At 36.7% G+C, this 12,972-nt stretch overlaps 1 protein-coding gene across 1 annotated transcript in view; it reads left to right on the top strand.

Annotated features, from left to right (window-relative positions):
- Positions 1-2,413: 2,413 nt before the first annotated feature.
- The window catches only part of LOC146805996 (nicotinamide N-methyltransferase-like), a 91,350-nt gene continuing 80,791 nt past the window's right edge, over positions 2,414-12,972 (top strand). The window contains exon 1 of the mRNA XM_085620572.1: positions 2,414-2,561. Within this exon, the coding sequence (XP_085476698.1) occupies positions 2,414-2,561 (148 nt within the window). The remainder of the gene's footprint in view (positions 2,562-12,972) is intronic.

Genomic DNA, 12,972 nt, shown 5'->3' on the forward strand with positions numbered 1-12,972 from the left:
CATCATTTAACGTAGAGAGGGGAGTGAGACAGAGATGCGTCTTGGCCCCATTCCTGTTCACTCTATCTACCAACGCACTGGAGCAGGAGTTGGTTGCCAAGACGAGGGATCCACCATATATTACCAAACGTCCGATAGTCTCCCTACTCTACGCAGATGATGCTGTGCTAATGGCACGCAGAACGCTCTGTATCCTATATTAGTTTTATGGAGGTTATAGGGTTAAAGTTGAATGCAAAGAAGACCTTTTTATTGACTTGTGACGAAAAATAAATAAATGCAGGAGTCTCCAAGTTGGGACATATAGGATAGAATCCGCAAATATGTTCACATACCTGGGAGCCTGTTTAACAGTACTAGCACTTAGGGCCAGGCTGTTAAGAGCAGGAGTCTTCTTTTCATGAAATCAATTGCGGCCCTTAAAAACTTTTCAAAGGAAATGGGCAGAAGATCCCCGGAAATTCTCTTAGAAATTTACCAAGCAAAGTATGTCAGTGTGGCCATTTTTGGGGCGGGATTTTGGGTTTTCATGATCCCTCCCCCATCCAATTGATTGAAAATGCTTTTCTCTGATATCTATTGGTTGTTCCTGCTAGCTCTCCTGTCATTGTGAGTTAGGGATACCATATATCGCAGATACCATCCGGGTACAACCTGTGCTTCTTTGGCACAGAGTTTGGACTTCCAGCAGTACAGGCCTAAATCAAGAAATAATAATGGACTCTGTGAAGTTGGATCATGCTACAAGGATTAGCTCGTTAAAGTACATAAAAAACTTTATGCATTATCTTGGGCATCTAGAGTATTTAACACCTCCAGAGCCACTGAACAGTATTAACCGGAAGGAGTTTAAGGCAATCTGCGTGGCCCACCTGGAAGCAAACAGGTTGGTAATGGAGATTAACAAGCCTGCGGCCATCCAACATCAACTGACCGTAATCACCTACGACATCCAACCGTACGTCCTACATTGTTCAGGGACGTATGACAGGTATGTTTTAACTCACTTTAGGTTTGGGACCTTTCTTCGACTAATTAGTTACCCTGAAATGAATATATGGTCCAGAGAACTGTCATTGTCCCTGTGACGGTATCTCCTCACAGACAACAATGCACGCGATCCTATTCTGCAAACTATATGTTAAGGTAAGAACCAGATGGATCTTGCCCCTATTAAAATCAGGTGCATGGAGACAATGTCAACCGGCCTTTTTATATTTACAACAACTAGAAAATTATTACTGCATTGGAGTTATGGTGGGTTTCTTGAAAAACGTACTGAGAGCAAGAAAAAGGAATAATGTTTGATTACTGTTCGATAGTAGAAATTGAATATCTTGTATTATGTAGGACTGCCTCATTTACCGTATTACAGCGATAACATTTTTTGAACAAGCCTAGTTGTATATAATGAATTGTTAGAACTGAGTACATATGTATCTTATACAACTTTATGAAATGCCGTTTTTAAATATGTAACGGTGAGCATATGCTTTTTTAGGATGTTTTTATGAAATATTATTTTACATGTTTTTATTTGCTTGCTTTTGTGATTTTACAAGAATAAAATCGAATAAAGCTTGTTTTGATTTGATTTGATTTGAATATCAAAGTGTGCAGCAGCTCGCCCTGTCGCATTTCGGCTTGGGGCCTTGTTCACAGGTGACCATTGTAAAGCGAGGCCCTAGAAACATGAGAATTTAAGAAACTCAATGGGCGTGTCTGAGCTTCTACCACAATGGCACATGGAAAGCAAATAAAGGAATCGATGAGGCTGAAATGTGGTAAGGTCACAGTCAAAATGCACTGAAGTCCAGTGTTATATTAAATCTTTCTAAAATGTACAGTGTTCAATGCCCCTTATTTAGCTATTCCACCACACAAGTACAAATCAGAATAAAGCGGCTTTGTTCTGAATCATCAAAATCAATCTCCCTTCTCGCTTCTTTGCCGACCTCTAATAGTCATCTGTGATAGAATAATCCTCTTAGTGATCCTAGGAGGCAGACGCCCCCAAATAGAACTCCAAGCATTTGCCCTGGAGAGGGGGCCCCAGTCTCTAACCTAGCAAATGCATGCTTTTGAAGGACTTTTACAAAAATCCTATTTAGTGTAGCAGCACTAGTACTGTTTTACCTTTTTCAATTAAGTGATGGAGAATAATTTCTGTTTGTCTCAACCAGTGGGTGGCATATTTGACAAGATGACACCTGGCAAACAGGATTAAAAATGTTTAAGCGCTTCACTCAGCTGACATCAAAAGAGAATAGAATTTGAATGGAAAGAGATTTGAAACAAATGCAAATCAAATTGACTTCTGTATGTCAATAATTTAAAATTGTAAATATTCAGTATAAGAATAGCTGCACACACAGACAGAAGAAACAACGATTACAATTTTGCATCATTGAAAATGGCATCAATGTCTGAGCTGAAAAAGATCCATGATCAATACTTAGATGCTACCATGGTGGTCGAAACATTTAAAGTAAAGGAATCTGCCTTCATTGATGATACGATTACACGTATGCTACCTACTTTCAACAAAATCTTTATGTCAGGTATGTAATGTTTATATTCATGTATGTGTGTATTCATGTTATGTTTTCTATAAATTCTGTTACCCTTGTTGAAAGTGTGGAGAATCATTACTATTGTGCAAACTGAACTCTGAATATATTTGGTGAGAGCTGTTTTGCTTTCAATGAGTGATTTGTTTTATCAATTCTGGGTATTTCATTCAGGTACAATTGATGTTTTGAATACAAATGCATTTTGTTAGTAGAATCGAAGGCAGCAAGAGAAAAATTACCAAATGAGCAAATTTAAATTCTTGTTTCTTCGGCAAAAGCGTATTGTTGATGAAAAGTGCATGATATACTATCTAAACCGTTCCAAAACCTGTCGTAGATTGTGTATTGATTGGCAAAATAACTGGAAATAAATAAAAATATTTTCTCTTACATGGCACCAAATGATAGACATGTTGAGATAAGAAAATGAGAATGCAACATAGGAGATGCCTTCTGCAACTCACTATCTAGTATGCACTAGATGGGATCAATTGATTTGCAGGTCAAGTTCCATTACATTCTAGTGACATTGAAATCCTGCAGATTGCATTGGACATTAACAAAATATGTCCCTTGTTCTTTTTAATGAGTCTTTTATAATTCAATCCTGAGTGCAGAAGCACAGTTACAGATATTCTACTGTAGATTATATAAAGTAAACCAATTGCACATCAGACATAAAACTTAGCCCCACATGTCTTTATTTTGCCCAACCACAGCATAAATAGTGCATGTTTGAGGACTGCATTAAAATAAAATCTTCCCACCACATTTCTGTAGCTGACAGTTGAAGTTCTACTGTGGTGATTTAAATTGTGTGCTACATTGGTATACTATGGGCCTATTAACAAAGGTAAATCTTCACATATGGATTTACTACCAATACATTTACTCTCACACATTTGAGTAATTTTACTACAGTGACCCTATTCACAAAAGCCACATTTCTGAGTTTAAAGTTACTACTGCCACAAAAAAGCATTAGTAATTATGGTAGTTTCTTAAAATAATCACCATAGTAAACAAAATGATTTAAAATAGTCAAAAATATTAATATTTTGTATTTTAAATACTTTCTATTAACATTATCCAAAAATAAAACATCTTTTTATTTTAGTTTACGTTTTAATAACATTTTATCATTTAAATAATAACGTAACCTTACTTTCTGTTTTAGAATATAATTTAAATTACTTTCAATTATTTATATACATCACTTTTAATAATTATTAATACATAAGAAAAATATATATAATTTACTCTAGGTGGGATTTTCTTTCAATATAAATTTTAAAAAAATATATTATTACTAGAATTTTATATGCTCAACATGTGGAAGCATTGTATCCACCAAACTGACAGTCTGGACACCCTCTTTAGGATTGGAAGGAACACCAGCTTCCAGGAACAGAAAGCTATCTTGAAGAGACCCAAAAAGTAAAAGACTGTCAAATGGAGCACCATACACAGCTGCCCCAAGTTACAGTGAAGGCCTTTTTTTCTGCCTCTCACCATCAGTCACAACCTGGCGGTGGGGACAAAAAAAAAAATGAATAATAATCATGACAATACACCAAGGAAAACATTCCCTGGAAATGGAAATAATTGTTTCTTTGTTTTTGTTCGCTCTGAAACGACTGTGGTGTGCAAAGTCCTGCAGAATCTGGCATGCATGGAGCCTGCTGGCACTGAGCGAGGACCAGTGCTCTGCCAAAATGTTTCAGGTGCCATAGGAGTATTTCAACTCTTCAAAACATAGCAGACATAGATTTGAGGAATGCCTACAATTTTTCTACCACTGGGTAGCATTCCAACCTATTCTTCTTATGCCTGCCATGCCACTTCTGATTAGTCCCATCTCTAAGAAAATCTGTCTAAGTGTTTGTCCTTCTCTAATAGGAACAGTCCAGTCGGAATTGCCAAGCCAAGTCCTCTCTGAAGTAGAAGAAAAGCAAACCAGATGAAGCATGGGTCCAGTGACACAGTGAGCAAGGGATCCATTTTTGGACATACCCATGCCAACTTAGGGTGTTACAATAGACAGAAAAGAGCTGATGGCAGGAATACATGTGGTTTGTCTATCCACTAGCAAACACTTAGGTAGTGTTCCAACCCATTGTTCTTTTACCCTCAATGCCATCTCAGAAATAAATACAGCCCTATGCAAATTAGTCAGGGTAATGCTCTATTAGGAATAGTCCAGAACAAATTGGCATGCTAGGTCCTCTGAGTCAGTACAAAAGCTGTATCGTGTGTGTGAGGATGTGTGAGTGGCTGCACTGGTGTTGTGTTACCGGGTGTGGGAGTTGCTGTATCGGTGTGTAGATGGGTGTGTGAATGGCTCTATCAGCTCTATCAGTGTGTTACTGGGTGAGTGTGTGTGTGTGGATCAGGGTTTCACTGGGTGTGTAAGTTGTTGTATTAGTGTGTGAGTGTCTATAGCAGTGTCTGAGTGTTTGTATCAGTGTGTGAGTAGGTGTGGGAGTATAAATTCTGTTACCCTTGTTGAAAGTGTGGAGAATCATTACTATTGTGCAAACTGAACTCTGAATATATTTGGTGAGAGCTGTTTTGCTTTCAATGAGTGATTTGTTTTATCAATTCTGGGTATTTCATTCAGGTACAATTGATGCTTTGAATACAAATGCATTTTGTTAGTAGAATCGGAAGCAGCAAGAGAAAAATTACCAAATGAGAAAATTTAAATTCTTGTTTCTTCGGCAAAAGCGTATTGTTGATGAAAAGTGCATGATATACTATCTAATAATTTACAACCGTTCCAAAACCTGTCGTAGATTGTGTATTGATTGGCAAGATAACTGGAAAAAAATAAAAATATTTTCTCTTACATGGCACCAAATGATAGACATGTTGAGATAAGAAAATGAGAATGCAACATAGGAGATGCCTTCTGCAACTCACTATCTAGTATGCACTAGATGGGATCAATTGATTTGCAGGTCAAGTTCCATTACATTCTAGTGACATTGAAATCCTGCAGATTGCATTGGACATTAACAAAATATGTCCCTTGTTCTTTTTAATGAGTCTTTTATAATTCAATCCTGAGTGCAGAAGCACAGTTACAGATATTCTACTGTAGATTATATAAAGTAAACCAATTGCACATCAGACATAAAACTTAGCCCCACATGTCTTTATTTTGCCCAACCACAGCATAAATAGTGCATGTTTGAGGACTGCATTAAAATAAAATCTTCCCACCACATTTCTGTAGCTGACAGTTGAAGTTCTACTGTGGTGATTTAAATTGTGTGCTACATTGGTATACTATGGGCCTATTAACAAAGGTAAATCTTCACATATGGATTTACTACCAATACATTTACTCTCACACATTTGAGTAATTTTACTACAGTGACCCTATTCACAAAAGCCACATTTCTGAGTTTAAAGTTACTACTGCCACAAAAAAGCATTAGTAATTATGGTAGTTTCTTAAAATAATCACCATAGTAAACAAAATGATTTAAAATAGTCAAAAATATTAATATTTTGTATTTTAAATACTTTCTATTAAAGTTATCCAAAAATAAAACATCTTTTTATTTTAGTTTACGTTTTAATAACATTTTATCATTTAAATAATAACGTAACCTTACTTTCTGTTTTAGAATATAATTTAAATTACTTTCAATTATTTATATACATCACTTTTAATAATTATTAATACATAAGAAAAATATATATAATTTACTCTAGGTGGGATTTTCTTTCAATATAAATTTTAAAAAAATATATTATTACTAGAATTTTATATGCTCAACATGTGGAAGCATTGTATCCACCAAACTGACAGTCTGGACACCCTCTTTAGGATTGGAAGGAACACCAGCTTCCAGGAACAGAAAGCTATCTTGAACAGACCCAAAAAGTAAAAGACTGTCAAATGGAGCACCATACACAGCTGCCCCAAGTTACAGTGAAGGCCTTTTTTTCTGCCTCTCACCATCAGTCACAACCTGGCGGTGGGGACAAAAAAAAAAATGAATAATAATCATGACAATACACCAAGGAAAACATTCCCTGGAAATGGAAATAATTGTTTCTTTGTTTTTGTTTGCTCTGAAACGACTGTGGTGTGCAAAGTCCTGCAGAATCTGGCATGCATGGAGCCTGCTGGCACTGAGCGAGGACCAGTGCTCTGCCAAAACGTTTCAGGTGCCATAGGAGTATTTCAACTCTTCAAAACATAGCAGACATAGATTTGAGGAATGCCTACAATTTTTCTACCACTGGGTAGCATTCCAACCTATTCTTCTTATGCCTGCCATGCCACTTCTGATTAGTCCCATCTCTAAGAAAATCTGTCTAAGTGTTTGTCCTTCTCTAATAGGAACAGTCCAGTTGGAATTGCCAAGCCAAGTCCTCTCTGAAGTAGAAGAAAAGCAAACCAGATGAAGCATGGTTCCAGTGACACAGTGAGCAAGGCATCCATCTTTGGACATACCCATGCCAACTTAGGGTGTTACAATAGACAGAAAAGAGCTGATGGCAGGAATACATGTGGTTTGTCTATCCACTAGCAAACACTTGGGTAGTGTTCCAACCCATTGTTCTTTTACCCTCAATGCCATCTCAGAAATAAATACAGCCATATGCAAATTAGTCTGGGTACTGCTCTATTATGAATAGTTCAGAACAAATTGGCATGCTAGGTCCTCTGAGTCAGTACAAAAGCTGTATCGTGTGTGTGAGGATGTGTGAGTGGCTGCACTGGTGTTGTGTTACCGGGTGTGTGAGTTGCTGTATCGGTGTGTAGATGGGTGTGTGAGTGGCTCTATCAGCTCTATCAGTGTGTTACTGGGTGAGTGTGTGTGTGTGGATCAGGGTGTCACTGGGTGTGTAAGTTGTTGTATTAGTGTGTGGGTGTCTATAGCAGTGTCTGAGTGTTTGTATCAGTGTGTGAGTAGGTGTGTGTGTGAGTATAAATTCTGTTACCCTTGTTGAAAGTGTGGAGAATCATTACTATTGTGCAAACTGAACTCTGAATATATTTGGTGAGAGCTGTTTTGCTTTCAATGAGTGATGTTTTTTAATCAATTCTGGGTATTTCATTCAGGTACAATTGATGTTTTGAATACAAATGCATTTTGTTAGTAGAATCGGAAGCAGCAAGAGAAAAATTACCAAATGAGCAAATTTAAATTCTTGTTTCTTCGGCAAAAGCGTATTGTTGATGAAAAGTGCATGATATACTATCTAATAATTTACAACGGTTCCAAAACCTGTCGTAGATTGTGTATTGATTGGCAAGATAACTGGAAAAAAATAAAAATATTTTCTCTTACATGGCACCAAATGATAGACATGTTGAGATAAGAAAATGAGAATGCAACATAGGAGATGCCTTCTGCAACTCACTATCTAGTATGCACTAGATGGGATCAATTGATTTGCAGGTCAAGTTCCATTAAATTCTAGTGACATTGAAATCATGCAGATTGCATTGGACATTAACAACATATTTCCCTTGTTCTTTTTAATGAGTCTTTTATAATTCAATCCTGAGTGCAGAAGCACAGTTACAGATATTCTACTGTAGATTATATAAAGTAAACCAATTGCACATCAGACATAAAACTTAGCCCCACATGTCTTTATTTTGCCCAACCACAGCATAAATAGTGCATGTTTGAGGACTGCATTAAAATAAAATCTTCCCACCACATTTCTGTGGCTGACAGTTGAAGTTCTACTGTGGTGATTTAAATTGTGTGCTACATTGGTATACTATGGGCCTATTAACAAAGGTAAATCTTCACATATGGATTTACTACCAATACATTTACTCTCACACATTTGAGTAATTTTACTACAGTGACCCTATTCACAAAAGCCACATTTCTGAGTTTAAAGTTACTACTGCCACAAAAAAACATTAGTAATTATGGTAGTTTCTTAAAATAATCACCATAGTAAACAAAATGATTTAAAATAGTCAAAAATATTAATATTTTGTATTTTAAATAACTTCTATTAAAATTATCCAAAAATAAAACATCTTTTTATTTTAGTTTACGTTTTAATAACATTTTATCATTTAAATAATAACGTAACCTTACTTTCTGTTTAGAATATAATTTAAATTACTTTCAATTATTTATATACATCACTTTTAATAATTATTAATACATAAGAAAAATATATATAATTTACTCTAGGTGGGATTTTCTTTCAATATACATTTAAAAAAAATATATTATTACTAGAATTTTATATGCTCAACATGTGGAAGCATTGTATCCACCAAACTGACAGTCTGGACAACCTCTTTAGGATTGGAAGGAACACCAGCTTCCAGGAACAGAAAGCTATCTTGAACAGACCCAAAAAGTAAAAGACTGTCAAATGGAGCACCATACACAACTGCCCCAAGTTACAGTGAAGGCCTTTTTTTCTGCCTCTCACCATCAGTCAAAACCTGGTGGTGGGGACAAAAGAAAAAAAGAATAATAATCATGACAATACACCGAGGAAAACATTCCCTGGAAATGGGGATAATTGTTTCTTTGTTTTTGTTTGCTCTGAAACGACTGTGGTGTGCAAAGTCCTGCATAATCCGGCATGCATGGAGCCTGCTGGCACTGAGCGAGGACCAGTGCTCTGCCAAAACGTTTCAGGTGCCATAGGAGTATTTTAACTCTTCAAAACATAGCAGACACAGATTTGAGGAATCCCTACAATTTTTCTACCACTGGGTAGCATTCCAACCTATTCTTCTTATGCCTGCCATGCCACTTCTGATTAGTCCCATCTGTAAGAAAATCCGTCTAAGGGTTTGTCCTTCTCTAATGGGAACAGTCCAGTCGGAATTGCCAAGCCAAGTCCTCTCTGAAGTAGAAGAAAAGCAAACCAGATGAAGCATGGGTCCAGTGACACAGTGAGCAAGGGATCCATCTTTGGACATACCCATGCCAACTTAGGGTGTTACAATAGACAGAAAAGAGCTGATGGCAGGAATACATGTGGTTTGTCTATCCGCTAGCAAACACTTGGGTAGTGTTCCAACCCATTGTTCTTTTACCCTCAATGCCATCTCAGAAATAAATACAGCCCGATGCAAATTAGTCAGGGTACTGCTCTATTAGGAATAGTCCAGAACAAATTGGCATGCTAGGTCCTCTAAGTCAGTACAAAAGCTGTATCGTGTGTGTGAGGATGTGTGAGTGGCTGCACTGGTGTTGTGTTACCGGGTGTGTGAGTTGCTGTATCGGTGTGTAGATGGGTGTGTGAATGGCTCTATCAGCTCTATCAGTGTGTTACTGGGTGAGTGTGTGTGTGTGGATCAGGGTGTCACTGGGTGTGTAAGTTGTTGTATTAGTGTGTGAGTGTCTATAGCAGTGTCTGAGTGTTTGTATCAGTGTGTGAGTAGGTGTGGGAGTATAAATTCTGTTACCCTTGTTGAAAGTGTGGAGAATCATTACTATTGTGCAAACTGAACTCTGAATATATTTGGTGAGAGCTGTTTTGCTTTCAATGAGTGATTTGTTTTATCAATTCTGGGTATTTCATTCAGGTACAATTGATGCTTTGAATACAAATGCATTTTGTTAGTAGAATCGGAAGCAGCAAGAGAAAAATTACCAAATGAGCAAATTTAAATTCTTGTTTCTTCGGCAAAAGCGTATTGTTGATGAAAAGTGCATGATATACTATCTAATAATTTACAACCGTTCCAAAACCTGTCGTAGATTGTGTATTGATTGGCAAGATAACTGGAAAAAAATAAAAATATTTTCTCTTACATGGCACCAAATGATAGACATGTTGAGATAAGAAAATGAGAATGCAACATAGGAGATGCCTTCTGCAACTCACTATCTAGTATGCACTAGATGGGATCAATTGATTTGCAGGTCAAGTTCCATTAAATTCTAGTGACATTGAAATCCTGCAGATTGCATTGGACATTAACAAATTATGTCCCTTGTTCTTTTTAATGAGTCTTTTATAATTCAATCCTGAGTGCAGAAGCACAGTTACAGATATTCTACTGTAGATTATATAAAGTAAACCAATTGCACATCAGACATAAAACTTAGCCTAACATGTCTTTATTTTGCCCAACCACAGCATAAATAGTGCATGTTTGAGGACTGCATTAAAATAAAATCTTCCCACCACATTTCTGTAGCTGACAGTTGAAGTTCTACTGTGGTGATTTAAATTGTGTGCTACATTGGTATACTATGGGCCTATTAACAAAGGTAAATCTTCACATATGGATTTACTACCAATACATTTACTCTCACACATTTGAGTAATTTTACTACAGTGACCCTATTCACAAAAGCCACATTTCTGAGTTTAAAGTTACTACTGCCACAAAAAAGCATTAGTAATTATGGTAGTTTCTTAAAATAATCACCATAGTAAACAAAATGATTTAAAATAGTCAAAAATATTAATATTTTGTATTTTAAATACTTTCTATTAAAATTATCCAAAAATAAAACATCTTTTTATTTTAGTTTACGTTTTAATAACATTTTATCATTTAAATAATAACGTAACCTTACTTTCTGTTTAGAATATAATTTAAATTACTTTCAATTATTTATATACATCACTTTTAATAATTATTAATACATAAGAAAAATATATATAATTTACTCTAGGTGGGATTTTCTTTCAATATAAATTTAAAAAAAATATATTATTACTAGAATTTTATATGCTCAACATGTGGAAGCATTGTATCCACCAAACTGACAGTCTGGACACCCTCTTTAGGATTGGAAGGAACACCAGCTTCCAGGAACAGAAAGCTATCTTGAACAGACCCAAAAAGTAAAAGACTGTCAAATAGAGCACCATACACAGCTGCCCCAAGTTACAGTGAAGGCCTTTTTTTCTGCCTCTCACCATCAGTCAACACCTGGCGGTGGGGACAAAAAAAAAAATGAATAATAATAATGACCATACACCAAGGAAAACATTCCCTGGAAATGGGGATATTTGTTTCTTTGTTTTTGTTTGCTCTGAAACGACTGTGGTGTGCAAAGTCCTGCAGAATCTGGCATGCATGGAGCCTGCTGGCACTGAGCGAGGACCAGTGCTCTGCCAAAACGTTTCAGGTGCCATAGGAGTATTTCAACTCTTCAAAACATAGCAGACACAGATTTGAGGAATGCCTACAATTTTTCTACCACTGGGTAGCATTCCAACCTATTCTTCTTATGCCTGCCATGCCACTTCTGATTAGTCCCATCTGTAAGCAAATCCGTCTAAGTGTTTGTCCTTCTCTAATAGGAACAGTCCAGTTGGAATTGCCAAGCCAAGTCCTCTCTGAAGTAGAAGAAAAGCAAACCAGATGAAGCATGGTTCCAGTGACACAGTGAGCAAGGGATCCATCTTTGGACATACCCATGCCAACTTAGGGTGTTACAATAGACAGAAAAGAGCTGATGGCAGGAATACATGTGGTTTGTCTATCCACTAGCAAACACTTGGGTAGTGTTCCAACCCATTGTTCTTTTACCCTCAATGCCATCTCAGAAATAAATACAGCCATATGCAAATTAGTCTGGGTACTGCTCTATTATGAATAGTTCAGAACAAATTGGCATGCTAGGTCCTCTGAGTCAGTACAAAAGCTGTATCGTGTGTGTGAGGATGTGTGAGTGGCTGCACTGGTGTTGTGTTACCGGGTATGTGAGTTGCTGTATCGGTGTGTAGATGGGTGTGTGAGTGGCTCTATCAGCTCTATCAGTGTGTTACTGGGTGAGTGTGTGTGTGTGGATCAGGGTGTCACTGGGTGTGTAGGTTGTTGTATTAGTGTGTGAGTGTCTATAGCAGTGTCTGAGTGTTTGTATCAGTGTGTGAGTAGGTGTGGGAGTATAAATTCTGTTACCCTTGTTGAAAGTGTGGAGAATCATTACTATTGTGCAAACTGAACTCTGAATATATTTGGTGAGAGCTGTTTTGCTTTCAATGAGTGATTTGTTTTATCAATTCTGGGTATTTCATTCAGGTACAATTGATGCTTTGAATACAAATGCATTTTGTTAGTAGAATCGGAAGCAGCAAGAGAAAAATTACCAAATGAGCAAATTTAAATTCTTGTTTCTTCGGCAAAAGCGTATTGTTGATGAAAAGTGGATGATATACTATCTAATAATTTACAACCGTTCCAAAACCTGTCGTAGATTGTGTATTGATTGGCAAGATAACTGGAAAAAAATAAAAATATTTTCTCTTACATGGCACCAAATGATAGACATGTTGAGATAAGAAAATGAGAATGCAACATAGGAGATGCCTTCTGCAACTCACTATCTAGTATGCACTAGATGGGATCAATTGATTTGCAGGTCAAGTTCCATTAAATTCTAGTGACATTGAAATCCTGCAGATTGCATTGGACATTAACAAA

The sequence above is a fragment of the Triturus cristatus genome, chromosome 8, assembly GCF_964204655.1.
Source record: "Triturus cristatus chromosome 8, aTriCri1.1, whole genome shotgun sequence".
NCBI lineage: Eukaryota > Metazoa > Chordata > Amphibia > Caudata > Salamandridae > Triturus > Triturus cristatus.